Source organism: Falco cherrug, chromosome 14 (assembly GCF_023634085.1).
Source record: "Falco cherrug isolate bFalChe1 chromosome 14, bFalChe1.pri, whole genome shotgun sequence".
NCBI lineage: Eukaryota > Metazoa > Chordata > Aves > Falconiformes > Falconidae > Falco > Falco cherrug.
Window position 1 is genome coordinate 2,449,524 of NC_073710.1, and position 19,188 is coordinate 2,468,711.

The 19,188-nt window shown below is 46.8% G+C and overlaps 1 protein-coding gene across 1 annotated transcript in view; it reads left to right on the top strand.

Moving 5' to 3' along the window:
• Nucleotides 1–17,867, top strand: part of AMFR (autocrine motility factor receptor) — a 30,376-nt gene extending 12,509 nt beyond the window's left edge. Inside the window, exons 8-14 of the mRNA XM_055726692.1 lie at nt 904–1,014; nt 4,011–4,201; nt 5,846–5,949; nt 7,900–8,034; nt 9,653–9,736; nt 14,607–14,791; nt 16,281–17,867. Of these exons, the coding sequence (XP_055582667.1) occupies nt 904–1,014; nt 4,011–4,201; nt 5,846–5,949; nt 7,900–8,034; nt 9,653–9,736; nt 14,607–14,791; nt 16,281–16,431 (961 nt within the window). The 3' untranslated portion in view covers nt 16,432–17,867. The remainder of the gene's footprint in view (nt 1–903; nt 1,015–4,010; nt 4,202–5,845; nt 5,950–7,899; nt 8,035–9,652; nt 9,737–14,606; nt 14,792–16,280) is intronic.
• Nucleotides 17,868–19,188: the final 1,321 nt, after the last annotated feature.

A 19,188-nucleotide genomic window follows, 5' to 3' on the forward strand; every position in this document is an offset into this window, starting at 1 on the left:
TCTCTGGAAATTGCCGAGGTTTTCATTGTGACAAGTCATTTAATGGCTCTGATACCAGGTTAAGAGCTGCATAGTAAAGTTTATCCCCAATACATTATTTCTTTTCAGTAAGGTGCTGCTGCTGAACCCCTTTAAGCTGCTCACAAAGCTGTTTGAGTTGCATGTGACTCAGACTTCTTGCCTGAGTGATTTGATGTGTTTTTGTCATTCTGATTGTTCTGGAAGAACCACATTCTAGCTTCTCCCTGAAGCTGCCGATGGCAGCGAGCTCCCTGTTTTCCTGTAGTTGTTCTTCAAGCGTATTGCACACCAGCAGCACCACGAAATGGTGCTGTGCTGCTCTTCTCTGTATTGTCCATGTTTGGGTACTATGTAGTAGCTCTTGCATGGCACTGTAGTTTAAAAAAAAGAAAAAAAAATGCAAAACAAAACCAAAAAGCAACCTGAAGACAAATGGGGATTGGCAAAATCTGAGGCCAGAATTAGTCAGACCATGAACGCTTAGGGTTTCAAGCAGACATCTTAATGGGTACAGCTATAAAAACTCATTTAGAAAAATGACGTAAGCCGAATGTATGCAGATTATAACTTGAGGTTCTCGATGTAATGGTCATACTTGGAAGATACTAAGTCAAGGCTTTGTGTAGTTAGGGCGTAAGTGGAGATGTGCAAAAAAAAAAAAAAAAAGTGCCCGTAAGAAGGCACGGGAGGAATGTGTGTCTGTCTTTCTTTGCAGTGTGGGTCTGACTTATGGAAAAAAATAACAAGCCTGCTGGCACACCTTTCCCAAGGAGAGGTTGAGGTGGAGGATAAGTTTTCCTCTGTGCTGGGATTCCCTGGCTGGGAGGCCATGCCAAGCTGACGAAGTCATTACTTCTGTCTCTTCCTTTTTCCTCTTTGTAGGTTTGCAGTTGCAACACCAGAGGAGCTAGCAGTCAACAATGACGACTGTGCCATTTGTTGGGACTCCATGCAATCCGCACGTAAACTGCCTTGCGGCCATCTCTTCCACAGGTGCGTTTCTGGGGTGGGGGAAGGTGTGCCTGACTGTAGAAGGGGAGGGATTGAAAGTTACAGCAGGGTAACAATTACAGAGCTATCAGCCAAGCTGTGGATGCTTTCCCACCGAGTGGTCTTGGTCTGCTTCTAATAACAGAGTACAAGTTGTGTTCACTTGACTCATTTTCATGTTTGAGTTGCTTCACTTGGTGCATTTTGTTTCCCCCCAAACTAAGAGCATGCGTCTTGCCAGCTGATGGGTTAGTGTTGCCTTATGGTGTCTCAGCTGCAAGTCTGTACCCTGCCTTGCTGTGTAACTGCTTGGTAAAGCGTGCTCTTTCCCCCTTTACTTCATCCTATGCATCACCTCTTCCGTGAGAGTATGTTGCTTTTCAGATGAGGGAGAAAAATTGCAGTTGGATTCTTAAATACCTTTCAGATATCAGCTTGAAAGAGAAGAAAATGGGGAATATTTTTATACAGTGCATCCTTGCACGGTGATGGGCCCCCCAGGAGGGTTGTGGAGGCCAGGTCTGACTGTCTGATTTCATGGGAGGATGAGTCTGTCAGGGCTGTAACGGAGGTTAATCACATTAGCTGAGGAGGTCCCTCAAGCAGCTGGTGGTTGGAACTGGGAGGCTCTTGGCCAAAGGATCTGTCTGTATACTGGTTTTTACACTCACTCAATAGTGAGTAGTAGCAGATGCTTGTGTAGACAATGTGCTGAGCTAGATGTGATTTTGTTTTTTTCTTAGATCTTTTGTAGTAGTGCTTACATTTTCATGCTTGTGCTTAAAAATGAAAGGAGATGCGGGGATAGAGTCAGGAGTTTCTGAAGTGCCATGTGGTTAACATGCATGGCCAGTTAAATTGTCCCTGCGGTGTCGTATGAGCAAGTTCTGTGCTGCAAATAGCTTTTTATTTTTCTGGTAACTGTCAAACCAGAGGTTATAATCTGTGTGCTAATTTGTTGTCATTTATGACAAACTTTGCCATAAATATTTATCTGTGTTCCAAGAAGTCTCTAATGAGATAATGTGCCTCTGTAGCAGAAACTCCTCTTCCAATGCTGCTGAATCATATGAATATTTAATCACCTACTGAGCACTTGAGAAGCCCAGGGTCTTCTCTTTGGAAAGTTATCTTCTCTGTATCTAAAAGGATCCTTTTGTGTGTGTGTGTGTGTGTTTGTTTTTTTTTTAAGCTAAGTTACACTTAACTTCCTTAGTGCATTTAGGGAAGGAACGTGTTACAGTGGATGACTTACACTTGCATATAAAAGCAGTTGTAAATAATCGCTCTATTTACAACCCAAGAATGGTTTCTCTCCTCATAAAAGCCTGGTGATTTTGCCAACAGGCTGAACATTTTGTCCATTCTCAGTTACATGGGATTTTTTTCATAGCCATTTATTTTGAGTAGAAGAGAAGGTGGCGGGGAAGATTCACATTGCTGAGATCAACTTTGTGCCTAAATATTAAGGGACTGTGATGGGAGCAGGTGTCTAAATCTTTTAGGCTCTGTTGGAACCTTCTCCTTTTACCTTTTAAGAAGCAGTTGGCTCTGACATGTTGCCAGCCTTGGCCTCTTGTTAGTCATCCTTCTGCTGAGGTGTTCTAGGTGCCTGAGTCCCTCTGCCTGTGCGGAACGAAATGGGTATAAGCTCGGCTGGCTTGCTGCAAGCCTTAGGGCTTGGTGCTGATGCAGGCTGGTGGGGTCATGTCCATTCCAGCATCTCGGTGCTTGAGCCGTGGAGCAGCAGCAGCGTGGTGGTAGCTTGTGTCCCTCTGGGTGTCTCACAGGTGACCTGTTGCCTACAGCTCTCACAGAGGTTTGAGTTGGCTCTGTGCAGGGTGGTTTTGCTGCAGTCATGGAGATGAAGCTGGACAGCATCGGCAGTGCTGACATGCTGCCTGTGCTGATGGAAGCTGGTAGATTTTTACTATAGTGTTTCGGTTGTTTCTGGGAAACCCGTCGCTATAAATTCTGAACACTGTGTATCCCCCCGTTTAAATATGATGGAAGACACTTCGGCAATATGTCTGTACGTTACAGCTTCAGGAATTGTGTGGAGTGCTTGTATCCTTGGTGTTGCTGTAGTCCCACAGCTGGGGACTTGCTCTGTCAGCCCAAACCTGTGATCTGTGTCTTTACTCTGCAAATACACAATTTGGGAAACAGGCTTATTTAACCTTTTTGCATGTCTCTACCTTTCTAAAGTGTTTTGAGTGCTTCTGCTGGAGAGAAGCCCACCCTGCAAGCGTGAAGTATGTGTTGTCATACTGAGATCTGCTCAGTTCTTCCGTACTGAAAATTCGGTTTAACTTGACAACAGATACCTCTGGTGGGTCAAATCCATCTGAATCAAAAGGCAGGCACAGCTCTAAGTGTTTAAACCTCCATTTCAAACACTTCTCACTTTCTGCCAGACAGCAAATGTTCCGAGTTAAGTAAGCATTGCAGTGACACAGCACTCATCAGCATTAATAAATCTCTTTAGAGAGTTCCCAGAGTGGTACTCGCTTTGGTGGTGGTTTGGGTATTGATTTTTTTTTCTAAGAGATATTTGAAAAACTTTGGAGGTGCCATTGCCTCATCACACTGGCAGGACTGCTGTGAAAATGAGTCAGTATATATTCAGTATTTGTCCAGTTTCTGTCCTTTTTCACTTGGGGATGGTGAGAGAAGAGAAATGCTTTGTTTCCCCTTCCAGGCAAAACTTGCTTGTTCAGAGCTAGAGGGGCAACAGACTTGGAGAGTGTTTTAAGTTTGTGATAAATCTGCATGCTTGTTTATAAAAGTGAACACTTGGAGTATTTTCAGCTGAAAAAAGCGAGAAACCTGTGCCAGAGTTATCGGGGGCTCATCAAGTGTACCTCTCAAATTATCTCCAAGCAGCCCTTGTGTTGATGTTCTGTACAGGATGTGCTGCAGCTGCTTGATGTACTCGTGATACTGATGTCTTGGAAAAACGCTGCAAGCTCACCATATTATTACTATTTTCCGATCAGCTCATGCCTGCGGTCCTGGCTGGAACAAGACACGTCTTGCCCCACCTGCAGAATGTCTCTTAATATCACTGACAACCATCATGTGAGGGAGAATCGCCAAAGGGAAAATCTGGATGAGAACTTGGTCCCCGTGGCGGTAGCAGAAGGCAGACCACGCTTGAACCAGCACAATCACTTCTTCCACTTTGACGGTGAGCTAAGCAGGTTTGACATCGGATTTTGTTGCCCAAATAAACGAAGGGAACAGCCTTCTCTAGAAGGGCATTCTGTCTGTGCTTCAGCTGAAACTGAAACCGTGCTTCTGCTTGCATTTGTCAGACACGTATGTGTTTGTTACGGGCCTTTTGCAAGAGCTCAGATGTGTGTTTCTGAGGTGGTCCAGAGCTACAGAGATTTCCTGAAAGACTTTGTACAAGTGCTCCCTTTTTCTTGATTTGTCGTGCTTAGCAGCTGTAATACTGGCATTTATTCATTGCGTGCCATGTTGATGAGCAGAACGAGAAATTCATGTGTCTGTCTTTTTTTACCCAGTGGCAGTTAATCAGTGACAAAGTGGAAACAAACCTCTGGTGCAGTCTAAAAGTTGATCTTTCCCCTATTCCCTAGCTAATGTGAGGTTGTCAAAAGTCCGTTTGCCACTGAATTTACAAGAGACTTGCAATGCTGGGTTAGGTGCAGAAGCTTGTTCTTGGAATCTCGTAACCAGAACAGCTCTCTACATGTGTTTTTTTCAGTGGTGTGTTATAAGTACTCACAAAGCAGATGTGATTTCAGACCATGACGAGTTCCGTGTGTGCCGACAAACTTGTTCTGAAAGAGACATTTTCCATTACTTATCTTCCAGATTATTTTATAGTTTTGGTATCAGTGTGTGCTTGTCATCCACAGCTTCCCACATTTTTGATGGCAGTTGTGTTGTTTCTCAGTAGGTTTCACTAGTGCAAATACTCAGCTTTGGGCTCTGTCCTGGTGGAGCTCGCAGGATGCAGCTGAGATGCTGCAGACTTACGTAGCGACCCGTTCTTTGTTTGTGCTGGTTTTGCAACCTTTGGAGCTTGCGGGAGGAGAATAACGGGCAGAGAAGGGTCAGACATTTCTGGGTACACTGAGACTGGCTGATAGCTTCTTGCATGGCTCCCACTTCTGGGTTGCTTTAAGACTCCAAAAGATATTTGTATTTCAAGTACTACTCTGTTTTTTTGACAGCTGTCCTCCCCAGTGCTCTCCTGTGGCTTGGAGACCTGCAAAATTACTGTGCAGGCAGAAGTGGCATGGAGCAAACCCTGTTTATTTAAATAGAAACACAGGAGGAGGAGGGTGCTGGCCATGTGCCCTACGCTGTTGAGCCTCAGCACACGCTCGCAGCAGTCACTTTGCTCAGTTACTCCGTGTAGTTGTAGTAATACTTTCACAGTGATGCCAGCCACATAGAGCTGACCCATTTTGGGACCAGATGCAGCCTTTTTAGAAGCTGTCCTGTTCTTAGTAAAACTTCTGGAGTTATAAATGTATTCCAGAACTGAATTTGGCTCTGGATTATTTTAATTTTCCGTTTAATGGGAACATTAAAACAAGAAAACAAGGTTGTGTTGTTTTCTTGATCCTCTTCTGTCCCTCAGATTGTTAAGCCACGATGACAGTGTGTTTGAAGAGAGTTACTGATTTATTCCAGCCATCTCCAGGTTTGGGAGAGCTTAGGGATGGATTGCACTGCAGAACTTTCCGTATGTACCTTATGGAAATGTGAAGACTTGTGCTAAATACATGTAGAAGTACTTTGCCTGCTGAGAACCTCGTATCCTTGCTTGACTTTCTTGGTGGTTTCTTCCTCTCAGGCTCTCGAATTGCAAGCTGGCTGCCCAGTTTTTCAGTGGAAGTGATGCATACTACGCACATCCTCGGTATCGCACAAGCCAGCAACTCCCAGCTTAATGCTATGGTATGACTGCTTTAACAGTTTGCACCTCGGCCTTCCTCTTTGTGTTGCGGGGGGGAAGGAGGTAGATGGAGAACCTAAGGGGGAGGAAGTCAAAACAGTGTTTAGGTGCTACGGGAAAGCTGTTTTTTTGAGACGAGCTTTGTTTTAGTGAAGTTAGGGATGTATGTTGATTGGAATGTTGAATCAACACAGATTGATTCACAGCAGGTCTGGAGGCAGGTAAATGAGGGAGAAAAATTACATACACTTTCTGTGTAGACAGGCAGAATTTCTCTCAGCTTGCTTAGTGCAACTTTAGCTTTTTTTCTTATCTTCACTTACAACTCGGAGTAGCAACGGCTGTGAGTCTGTAGAGAATTTAGCTGTTGGTCAAGTGGTGACTAGTCAAACCCATTCTATGGCTTTTGATTTCATTTTTTTTAAAGTGTTTGTTTTTAATAGCACTAAGCTCCAAGATAGCTCTTTGTGTTTGAGTGTCTTGTCAGCATGAGACGGGGGTCTCTAGCACAGTCAGTTCTTGCTGATTCACGATGATAGTAGGAGTGTTGAGGGTGACGTGCCAGGTCTGTTGACCATACATAAACACTCTGATGTGTTACAAAAAGAGAAGGATACAGCCTCACGGAACACACTTAGTTCAGAAGTGCTGTTTCCTTTGAGTTCTTAAAGCTAGTGTGTGCTGTAGCACCTTAATAAACGTTCGGAGGTATCTGATCTCTCCCATAGCCTTCACTATGGGATATCACAGGATATGGCCCCAATTTTTAGGGGGTTTGTGGTAGGGCAGGCAGGGAGCAGTAAGGTGTTGGCAGTTGATTTACTAGCACAATATTCAGGAGCTCTCCATCTCAGGTCAGTTTGGTGTTTCTTTTACTGGACACAGTGACATCAGTGGGCTTCATTAAAGATGAGTAATAATTCCTTAGCCTTGTGTATTATTAGAAGTACATTATCAACTTACATTAAAATGCCTGCTTTAATGGAAAGGCCCAAGTTAGCAAACTGTTGAAGTGTTACACATTTTTAATATAAAATAAGTGAAATTCTCCTTTGCGTTACTGAATAAAAACCTAGGGAAGTGTTTCGAGGGAAGGGCCTGAGGCTGAAATGCTAAATCAGTGTTTTGGTCACACGCTAGTACAACGGAGAGTTAGGTTTGCTGTAGTTGCTTGTGTTTGAACTCACCGTCAGCTGGTCCATAGTTTTTGCTTTGCTCTCAAAACTCCTTCCACCCTTGCTTTCTTGTTGTTCTCATTCCCCCCCTCCCGAAACGTTCAGCATTAGTTAAAGTATGGATTTTAATATTTAATGATGTCTAGCTGTTAGACTCTAAAAGCATATTACTTATCTGCCCTCTTATCTATTTAATTTGCGTATTATTTAAGTAACTTGAAATTCAATAGTAACAGTTCCCTGACAGCTCAGTTTAGTTTAGTTGAGCTTTCAGACCCTATTAAACTGGTTTGTAGGTAGGGTAGCTGGAGAGAGTAGGTTATTAAAATTTTTTCCACTTGTCCTTAACAGTACCATTTTGGAACCCATTTGGGACAAAGAAAAATGATTTTTTTTTTTCCCTCGGTGTAGATCTAACTTTCAGTCACTTGTGAATTTTGTATAGATCTGTATTAAAAAGGCTGTCATAAAAAGAGGTTTGGGAAGCTTTTGAAGCCTTTGTGCATCTACAAGCGCTGTTCAGGAACCTAAATTTTCAGGACCATGTGGCGTGTCTACAGGAGTTGCAGTTTTGCTGTTGGCTTCAACAAAGTGTTGCCCTATAAGTCAATGCCAGAATGGTTTTTCTTTCTTGTTTTCCTTTCTGTGTGTTAGTTATTGTAACGTAACCAGCATCTTTGAGCTGTTCATTTTTTAAAAATCTCTTTCTCTTGAGATACTCACCGGCTAACACTTACTTACTGCTGATTCTGACTGTGTAAACCTTGCTTTCTGCAGGCCCATCAGATTCAGGACATGTTCCCTCAGGTTCCTTACCACGTAGTTCTGCAGGATTTGCAGATCACTCGTTCTGTAGAGATCACCACTGACAACATCCTAGAGGGACGCATCCAGGTGCCTTTCCCCACACAGGTAAGTCATAAGACTGTGCACCTAAAATGCCTGGCTGCCTTAGCGCAGAACTGAGCCTGTTAATGAGTCTCGCCAAGTGAGGGGAACCAGGCAGGCTGAAGCCCTGCTGAATCCAGCTTAGCTCAATGCAATATTAAACTTCAGATTTTACTTGTGGGAAGATGTTGCAATCGGAAGCACCAAACCCGTTTTGGCAGTTTAGTGTATGTTGTGTCTCCGTGTTGCAACATCTGACTGGATTGGAATGTCTCACGGTGGTGCGTGTTGAGGAACTCATCTGTTCCTTGCTGTGGCCCTTTGAAGGCCTTTTAATGTATTTATTAGGATGGGTCTTGGGTGTGATTTAGCATTATCCATTTGTAATAGAGGTGCCCTGGTTTCAGCTGGGATAAAGTTAATTTTCTTCCCGGTAGCTGGTGTAGTGCTGTGTTTTGGGTTTAGGATGTGAATAACGTTGGTGATACACTGATGGCTGAGTCGTTGCTGAGCAGTGCTTACACCAAGTTCAGGACTTCTCAGCTTGTCGTGCTGCCCTGCCAGTGAGTAGGCTGGGGGGACACACAGCTGACCCCAGGCTGGCCAAAGGGCTGTTCCATACCATGTAACGTCGTGCTCAGGACATAAATTAGGGGGAAAGCTGGCTGGGGGCAGCTGCTTGGGAGCTGGCTGGGCATCGGCCACTTGGTGGTGAGCAATTGTTTTCCATTGGCATCACTTGTTTTGCTTGGGTTTTACTTCTCTCTCTTTGTTATTTTCCTTTTCATTACAATTTATTACTGCTGTTGGTGGTGGTTTATTTCATTTATTGCATTATTCTAATCTCAGCCTGTGAGTTTTCTTGCTTTAACCCTTTCAGTTCTCTCCCCTGTCCCACTGTGGGGGAGCGAGCCAGCGGCTGTGTGGGCCTTAGTTGCTGGCTGGGGTTAGATCATGGCATCAGGGTATTTTCTTTATGAAGGAAAGTCAGAGTCTATCACCCGTGCCCTATAGCTTGGCCCTGATTGATGTGATTGGACTGCAGGATGCGCGAGGTGCTTGCCTGTACAGTCTCAAACACATTATGTAGTGAAAAAACATCAGGATTTGTTTTCTCTTCATTTAGTCTCTGTGAATGCGGTATATTTGGTTGTGTACCAAAGATATATTGAAAATGTCCTAGCGAGGCTAGAGACAAATATTTGCTCGCTTAAAGAGGCTCTTCTCAGTCTTGTGCAGAGCCTTTAGAACGTTTCCAGTTGATTTCTCTGCTGACAGATAATTGAATTGTACCACTAAGGAAGGTTTTCTGCAAAGAAAGGAGTCGGCAAGATGATGCCTTGTTCTTAATTAGTGATAGCAGATTTCAGTCAAGCAGTCTGGGGACCATGTTTCTGTTAATAAGCATATTGAATTCTGGTGCTGTGCACATCAGATAATACTGTTATGCGGAGTCTGCTTGTGGGGAAGCAGAGAGAATTCTCTTTCAACGCAGTGCATTCTGTTTATTGCTAAGTTATCTGTTTCTAAATTGAACATAACGCGTGACGTTGCAGAGGGCAGAGTTTGAATGTGTTCGAAGAACTCGTTTTTGTTTTGCCATTTCACATGCTGTATTAAACCCATGATGTTTGCATTTCAGCGTGCGGATACCATTAGACCTGCATCAAACAATTCTGTGGAACGGCATAGTAGTGATCAGGAGGATACCGAAACTGTCACCCAGGTAATTTGGCATAAAAAGCACAAGTAGAAGCTGCATGCACAGGTAAGTGCGCTTGGTTCGGTGCCAGGTCGGGTTGGCGGCAGCCCTTCCTTGTGTTTCACACCAGAACTAATGCTGTCCGGCAACTGAAGTAAGGCTTCAGCATGGTGCTGCTGTAAAGAGTTATCTGTGTGCTTTTCTTTTTCCTCCGTGAAGAAAAGTGCTCTCAAGCGATAGAACAGAAAAAGCCTGTGTCTCTGGTCACGTCTGGTCAGGCCCATGCCCATCTGTGGAGCATGAAGAGCAGGATGCATTGCTCTTCCCCTTCCTCTTCCCATTCCCATTCTGTACGTCTCCAGACGTTTCCCTTAAAATGAGTAAATGAGTAGTATTTGTCTTCTGGGTATAAGAATTCTTTTGTGTTCTGGAGGAAGCACTTGGAGACGTGGGGAGCTTTGGTGTGAATGGGATGGGATACAAACAGGACCAAGACATAACAGCCCTTGTACATCTAAAGCGCGATAATGGGTTTTGCTGTTCTTCACTAAGGGCTTTATTGAACAGCACGTGCTAGCTAAATTGTGGCAGGCAGAAAAAAAAATAGCCTGCAAGCAGAGTAAGATCTCATTCCACTTTTGTTTTCTGTGACTGTAGTAGCAAAATCGTGAAGGTTTCTGTTTTATAAACCTCCGTTTCTTCTGGCTTAGAGGAAATATGTGAGGTGTGTGACTTTCTGCCTCTGCAGCCTTTAATAACCGGAACAGCCAACCCACTGCCGACCTGAAACTGAACTGGGGCAGTTCCCTCGTCCGCTGGTTGTAGGACAGAAGAGACTTTCATTTGGTTTGATACGCAGCTGAGGCTGAAGAAGGGGTGATGGGGGTTGGTACAGATGTTTGATAAGGGCCTGGGGTAGGAGGTGCAGAACGGCAGGAGTGAGTGTCTTGGTCTTGTTCTAGCAGCTCTAACTTTTTGTGTTAACTTGAAGGTTTTGGTGGCATTTTCCTGTTCTTTAGGAGTAATAATTCCCTTTCTACAAACGGTATCTAACTATTATCCTTAACTTGGTACCGATTTCAAATCCCACTTTGAAGGATTGTGTTGCTGTTCACCTTCCTTTCTTTCTGCCTGGCACTCTGTGTGTCTCTGTCCTTCCTTCTACAGAACCTGAAAAACCTGGGAGTGGTGTTCATACGTCATGTTGTTGAGCACGTGCTCTCTAATAATTAGTGACATCATCTTGCTTTGAATTACAGCTGAGCACTTATCTCAAATGATGTGTTTTAGCTGGAACAAATGGTGGTTTGGATGGAGGATGTATTTTTGTTTTGTAGCATAGCACAGGGATGGCCTGCAGGTATGTGAACAGTTGGGAATTTCCTGCAGCTGAGGGGCTGGCGATGGCTGTGGAGGGGGGAATGAACTGGTGGCCTCTGCACGGGTTTTCCTGGGCGGATATTTACTGTGCCAGATGGGATTTGTAGGCAGAGGCTGAAGCAGGAGACTGAGACTGCCATGCTGGAGGGAAACCTGCTGGTGGGCAGTGGTATGAAAGCTCCGGTTGCTGCTGTCCTCCTCCTGCTCTGTAAATGCTTTGTGCATTTAGTACTCACTTAGGCTGGCTTCAGGCAAGCTGATCACCCTTGTTACGCAGCCACAGAGATCTGCCTCCTTGCTGCTGACAGTGTTTCTGTTGTGGAGAGAAGACTTGGGAGCCTAGGGATGCCCCTTCCCTAGGAAACTCCCGTCACTTTTATGTCTCTGGGATTCTGAGTTCAGTTTTTAACTCAGTACCTGGTGTACTGTAGATGTTCTCTTTCTCCTTGCCAGAACAATATGTTGCTGTAGTCAGTCAAACTTGTCTGTGTGGAAAGGTCTAGCTGCTGCAGCAGGTTGCACTTGATTTCTAAGAAGCTTTTTAAATGCAAGTGGGAAGCAACTCATCATCTCCGGGTAAGACTTGAATTTCCAAATAGTGGAGAGATGGAACTTGGCACCGTATGATACAGCTCCTGAGAGAGGCCATGGCAACTCCAGTTGCTTTGTGCTGCAGCCTTTAAGTTTTACAGGCTTTCCATCTCTTTTTCTTCTGGTTTTTTTTTTTTTTTTTTTTTAAATCAACATAGCCACTGGGAATCTTCGTAGGTCTCCAGCAGAAAGTGGTGAGCCCGTTGGGCTTCTGCTTGTTGGAAATAACACTTTTAGGGGAGCTGACATGTTCAAATCAAAGCACCCTTCCTCATGAGGAGTGTCAGTTTTTCTCTGTGCCGTGTATCATACTATTACTTAATTCTGTCTAGAATTCCAAGGTCTTAAGATAGAGATAATGACTGATTGATTGATTGATTCCCCCCCCCCCCCCCCAATATAGCTTATGGTTTTGGGGTGTCAGTGCTGACATAGAGTGTAAGGGTAGTTGAGAGACATCTCTGAGCAGTGTCATGGTCTAAATTGTGTTAAAAGTTTGGGAGATAATCGTAGAATCATAGAAAGAAACAGAAAGAATCATAAAAAGAGAAGAATAATAAATAGAAGGGATCATAAAAATCATAATGCTGTAAACATTGACAGCTTCAAACAGTTCTGGCCTGTATGGTTAGCAAGATGCTGGCACATGCTTTTCTCCAGCTGTGCATTGAAATGCTAATGCTTCCAGCATCGTGCATAATGCTCTCCACGCTCACTCTCCATCGCTTGCTCTCCATCACTAGCCTGTCTGCCCTCTCTCCCCTCTTTTCTGACTCTCTTGCTCCCTGTAAGAACAGATCCCAGAGCAGCTACAGCTACTTTCTGCAAGCTTGTATTTACATGTGTGAAAATACATTTAAAGATTATAATTTCGGGGTCTTTTTGTGTGTTTCTTTATGTTTCTGTAATCCCGAGTGGAGATCGGGTAGGACTGCTCAGACCTAAGTAGTGAGCTCTTGTTAGAAGGCTGAATCATACCTGGGGCAGCTCTTGTGTCATGTGTCCTTCCCTTGAGAATCCAGCTTATTGTTGTTGCTTAAGTACTTGGTGGCTCCATTTGGAGACACTTCTGAGGCATCCCATGGCTTCCATGAAGCTAACTCTTTCTCTCTTGGGGCCTGAAGGAGGAGGAGTTTCTGCAGTGTGTAAGTTCCTGCATCCTGCATCAAAAAAAAGGAGATTTGCTGTCATGCTGAGGCTTGTCGTAACCTTTACTGCAATTAGTTTTGATATTTTTATCTCTAAAACCTCCTCAGCAACCACTCTCGTGCTCAGATAGAGTGATGGGCTTTGGGTATTGATTTTTGTGTCTTTGTAACATTACAAAAAAACCCCTAAACCTCAGGTGAGCTAGCTTGCATCTTCTGAAACGAATGATCCAACAGGAATAAAAAAAAAAAAAAAAAAAGTATTTTCTGAACATTAACTATGATGATGCCCTCCCTCTCTGCTTTACCCAGCAGAGCTTCTCTTTTCCGTGTCCACCTGGTAGTAACGGGCAGCAAGCAGTCGGGTTGCTCCCTACCTGTTCCTCTGGATCTGCCGAGGTTGTCTTGGCCCCGCATACAATCCATGGGATCACGCTGTGGAGCTCTCACGTCCCCCTCTGGGATGTGGCGTTGCTTTGAGGCAGTCCCAAGGGCACCCGCCACCTGACCCCAGCGCAGCGGTGTGTGCGGGACGGGGAGCCCTTCGGTACATCCCAGCGTGCCGGGGGTTTGGCTGAAATAGGCTGAGCACGTGTACTCGTGTCTGAGGCTGCCGTGCTTGTGCTGCTCTGGCTCGAGCCCCGGCATTCCTGCTGGGGTCGCCTGGGTGATGGGAAGGGACATTTGCCTCGGTTCTCTCTCTCTGAAGGCGTCGTGTTGGGGAGGTGGCATTACCGGTACGTCTCTAGGGCTTTGGAATGACTCAACGTGTTTTGCACGTCACCCGCTGAAACCCGCGCCTTGCCCGCTGCGGTGCTCTGAGCCCGGGCTGCTGGACCGCGAGCGGCCGTGCCCCCGCGGCGCCCATGTAACGGCCACCCAGGCTGCCGTGGTGGCAGCGCCAAAGTCCCCAAACAAGGGGGTGGGAGCTGCCTTGGCTAACGCCTCTCTGGTGCATCCCGCCTGAGTAATCCTCTGCGATACCAAACGAGGGCTAAACCTTTAAGCCCTTCCTTGAGGTGATTTGTTTCTTGACACTACCCCGCTTAGTAACATCGTGCTTTTCTGTCGTGGAGCTGATCTGATCGTGTAGGACAGGATGCAATCAGGATATGCTGTTTCACCTACGCTGGTTCATCAGCGTCATCGTTCATCAGCTCAATTTTCGTGTTAGCCTTGTCGGCCACTTGTCAAGGGTGAAGAGATGCTCTGTGCCGGGCTGCCGGCTTCTTTTATTGACACACCGTGCTTGGGACAGCTGCCAGCCCTGCTCCCGCAGTCCAAATACACGATAATTTGTGTGCTGCAGAACCCGGTGAACCGAAGCCTCGTAAATTCCCTTCTCAAGCACACATCCTCTTTGCAAATAAGTTTGCTGTTCTTTCCTTAGTATATGGATTTCTGCTTTTTCTGCTCTTTAGCGTTGTGTTGCTTGTCAAGTCAGCTGCGGGATCTGACTATTTCAAGTGCCCCATTTTCAGAGAGCATTAATTATGGGTAATGAATGTTTATCTTTGAGATTACTTTCAAGCATGGCACAAAAGATACAGTGTTACAGAATACAGGCTCTTTGAACACGCCTTGAAATAGCTTTGTTCAGTATTTTGGCTGGGGGTTTCAAAGGAGCCCAGGGGAATTGGGTACAGCAGGTGAGAGTCTGGTTTCTTCCAGTGCCTCAGAAAATGTCAGTTCTCGTAGCTTGTCGATTTGACACAAAGAAGCCATGTTAGCCAATTTTGCAAGGACTTAGGACTTTTTTTTCCCTTTTCTCTTAGACTGGGAGAGTGCCGCTTGAACTCAATTCGAGACTGGAAGAAATGGTGGAATCCAGCGAAATGGAAGCAGAGCCTGGTGAAGCAGAAGATTTTGAGGCCAGGGGAAGCCGCTTTTCAAAGTCAGCTGATGAAAGGCAGCGTATGTTGGTTCAGCGGAAGGAAGACTTGTTGCAGCAAGCTCGAAAGTACGTTCCGCTTGGTTGTAGTCCCTCGGAATGGGTTTCAAATAGATTATATCCATGAGAGCTTGGGCTGATGCAAGAAGTAGTAAGAGGAATGGACGCATCTGCTACAGCAGGCTCAGGGTGCTGCTTTAAGACAACCATTGCTGATCAGCCCAGCTCTGAAATAGCGTCATGTGTCCCAACATGTACACAGCTTCCTAAGTGCTTGATGCAAAGCTCTTTGAAATCCGAAGATGATTTCTCCAGCTTCAATGGGCTTCAGGCTGAGCCTGTAATAAGTGAGAACACGTTGCTTGTGCCGAGTCCTCTAGTAATCTCCAGTTTGTCCCCTGGCATAGGTGTCAGCCCTCGCTGCCTGTGCTGTTACAGCTGAAATTAATCAGGCACCACTCTTTCCAAATACCGAGCAAATGTCTTAAGCACAAAGCAGCACAGAGCTGACAGATGACCACCTATAAAGCACGCCAGAGGAGCTCGTGACCAGCAAGTCAACACCTCTGAAGAGAGTGATGAACTTGTAACACTTTCTTTAACCCAACTAGTAATAGGTGTTACAGGGAGAGTTTAACTTTTTTTATGTACAGCAAAAAGTCATGTTGGTGAACTTCACTAGCATCCAGTTGCTGATTAAAAAGAGCAAAAACCCCCACGTTAGTGGTATAGAGAAAACTCCAGCATTTGTAACAAGTGTTGTCCCTTCTGTTATATCACAGGGAGGCTACTGAAAGGGTCTACAAAAACTGCACTGAGTTATGTGTCCTTTGGTGTTACCAGCCTACCTGTGCTCTTTTTTTCCTCCCACACTGAAATGCCTTCATATAAATAACTGGGGGTGTGACACCTTTTACGAGTTTGTCTATAAATAGGCTTGGTCCTATGATAATTGTTCCTTGATGTTTGAAAAATGTCATTTAGGGAGACAAAAGTGGTTTTGATTTTCTGGTTTACTGCTTCCCTTGCTATATTGAAGAGCTGTGGAATTGCAAACCAATATATTTTGTCCCCAAGCGTAAAAATTCTTTGGGATGTTAACTCTGGCAGCTGCTTCCTTGTATTTTTGCCTTACCTTATACTTTGCAGCCCTAGTGGTCGTTCTGTCAAAGGCTTCCTCGTTGTCATCAGGCTGTAGGCGCTGCCAGGGTCTTACAAGTGGCGGAATAACAAGAACGGAGAGATTCAGTAGCTCACCTGCAGTCTCAGTGAACTGCTCTGAGTGTCCCGACCTTTAGAACTGGCTCCTTCCCACAGGCACAAGGATCTTGCACAAAAATGAAGAGCTTCTGCCAACTCTGCAAAGTCTATTGTAGTTTATACAGGCCTTTCTTTTGTTTTGCAGTACGTAGCTTGTGTGTGCTTTGGCCGAGGTGTTTTCCTGCTCTTGGTGTGCCTTGCAAGGCTCCCTGGTTTTGTGGGTGTACCAGCGAAGTATTTTCCAGAGCCGTAATGCAGTGGGCTCTGCTCACTCATCTTTTCCTTTTTCCTCTTGCAGGCGTTACTTAAACAAAACCTCTGACGAGGAGCTGACCACAGAGCAGCCCTCTCCTCTGCCCGAGGGAGCGTCCGCCGATCCCGTCACCCTGCGTCGCAGGATGCTGGCTGCTGCCGCCGAACGGAGGCTTCAGATGCAGCAAAACTCTTAGTGCTTGTTGCCCCTCCTTCCTCCTCGTTAGCAATGTTGAATAAATGAATTAAATACAAAACCCCCTGCGCTTTCTATACCAGCAGGAAAGTGTCTCTTCAGAGTTCAGCTGGCTGTGCTGCCGAGTGAGCTGGCTGCCTCTCTGCTGTATAAAGCATGTGGTCTAATAATGTTTGGACAGCTGACAAATTAACCTTTTTTGTAATCTTTTCTATGTGACGTCGACCCCCTCCACAAACAAAAGGCGATTTCTAAACCACAGGCCTGATTTCTGCAGCTAGCGTGAGGCGTTGGGCCAACTGCACAGCAGAGGCTGGGGAAGGCGTGTTCCGAATTAGCAGCTGTGGGTGCAGGCCCTGGCATGTTCAGCTCCAGAGCGGGGCGAGTTGGTCCAAGAGGAAAGACAGCTTGTAGAAATTTCCAGCAAACGCTGTGTTAGATAAGCAGGCGCCCGCTCTTCGGTCCCTTGCTGGTGTCGACGGTGCAGGCTGTCACAGAGGGTGGCTCGAAGGGCTGGGGAGGCATCGCTGAAGGCCGGCCGTTGGGCTGGAGGGAAGCTGCCTGGCTACGTAATGCGGAAAAACCAGAATCCGTGAATTGTGCAGCGAAGCACCGACGCGCGTCGATTCCAGCGTACGGTAGTTTGTCGGCTGTTGCTGGGCTCTCCCGCGCTGGCAGACCTCCGGCTCTGTTCGCTCCCCAGCGCCGCGCTGTTTTCCTTTGCCTTTTGTGGCCAGAAACAAGCGAGGAACGGGGAATCGAGCGAAGAAGTGGGGCGCCAGGCGAGGTTACGGCCTCCGCTGTCCCGTGTCACTGTAAGCCAAGGGAGCGCGATAGAGGGACCTGCCTGTTGTGGACTCCAGAGCAACTCGGATGGGACTTCGTGGAGATAGCTCTGCTATCTTGCTTTTTATTTCATTTTTAACCCCACAACTTCACCGTGCATTTATGCAGAAAGACTGGAGGAACTGGGGCAGCTGGACCTGGGACCGGCTGCTGCCCAACTTGCTAACCTCTGATTTTTCTTAAGAACTTCTGACACGAGATCCACTTGGAGCCGCCGCCGCCCCTAGCTTGCATAGTTGAATTTTACACGGCAGTGACTTAATTTTTAGACTTCTGAAGAGTGAGTTCTAGTATCACTGTCCTTTAGAAGGAGCCCAGTATTATCTAGAATTGTTGGTAACTTTTTTTACTGTTGGTTTTTAGATATTTGAAGGTGAATTTAATGAGAGGAATTGCATCGATGTTTAGGTGAAAATAATTTATTTCAATAAAACTCTTTGGGAAGCCTTACCTTGCAATGCTATTAGTAAACCTCAAAGAATTTTTTTGAGATCTTTGGTTTTGCTCAGAGCACAGCTGTTTCGTTTTTATTGTTTTAAAAAACAAACAAACAAAACCCCACAAAAATAAAATCTTGGTCAGTGTTGGAAATTGTTTGGATGTTTCTGTAGCGTGTTCGGTTTGTAAATGTAGCACTTGCACTTTGGTCCCCTTTGGTTCCCCTTCGCTGTCGCGATGAGGGGGAGCGCAGCTGCCTGGTGCTGGCTCTAGCTATGTTTTCCCGAGCCCGGGGCTTGCAGACCAGTAGTTGCTCCTGGAATTCGGTCGTGCTGTGAATGTGGAAATGGAAGAGGAACGGTGTCTCAAGGGACAGTGAAAATAAAGTGGGGTTTTGGACTGCTGGGCAGCAAGTGGAGGGGGCGAGAGCTGCCGTGCACGTGAACGGCACAGCCTGCGGGTGGGCAAGAGCAAAGTGGATGTAGCTCAGAGAGGGGAGAGGAGGGAACCACAGAGACCCTCGTCGGGGTGGGGTGGGGGGTGTTTCTTTGAGTTCCCCCCTTGCCGCGTTCCTGGGGGCTCGGCTGCGTGAGGATGCGTTTTGTGCACGGTGACGGGAGGTGACCCCAGCTGCATCGCGGCCCGAGCTTTGGGCTTGCAAGGTCTCCGTCGCCTTGCAGCATCGTGTCCAGCCGTCCCGGGCCGCCAGCGCGGTGCCCTGCGGAGGTTCGTTCCCCCGATCCGGCACAAGAGCCCCTGGTTCCTGGCACAAGCCACCTCTGCCAGGCTCCGGGGCTCTGTGAGCCGCACGACGTCGGGGCCACCCCCAATTTTACCACTTAGAGAAAAACCTACCTGGGAAGGTAACGGCAAAGCAGCTCTGCCCGTGCGGCCCCTGCTGCGGAACGCCATCCCTCGCCCAGCAGCGGGCAGCGGGGAGGGAGCAGGTGCCGTGGCCCATCCTGGGCATCCCCTGGCCCAAGCCCCTGCAACCGCTCGGGCGGCAAGAGACGAGCCCAGGGGTGCCCAGCCAGGGAGGCTCCTGGCGCTGGACCCCCAGGGCTGGGTATGTGTCAGAGCCTCTCGGGCTATTCTTAATGGTCTTTTCTCCTCCTCGTGGTGGATTCCCGACCTCTGCCCGGCTGCGTTGTGCTCCCTGGGGAGTGGGCCCTGGGCAGCCGCTGGATGGCAACCTTGCCTGCGGCACCGCTGCAGAGTGACCTCCTTGAGGGATGAGAGGCTGGTTTGTGCAGGGCGCATGGACCAGAGGTGGCTTCCCTGGAAAGGGAGGTCACCCCAGGAGAAGCCCGATTGACTTCCCCAGTGCCACCAGGAGCTGCTCCCGGACGGCTGTGAACAGCAGGAACCTTGGAGAAGCCGCGTGGGTCGGGAGCTGCTGCTGCGTGATGGAGCATCTTTTCCAGCCAGCTGGGCTGGGGGTGCCTGGGTGGCCGGCACAAAGCTGAGCTGGGGG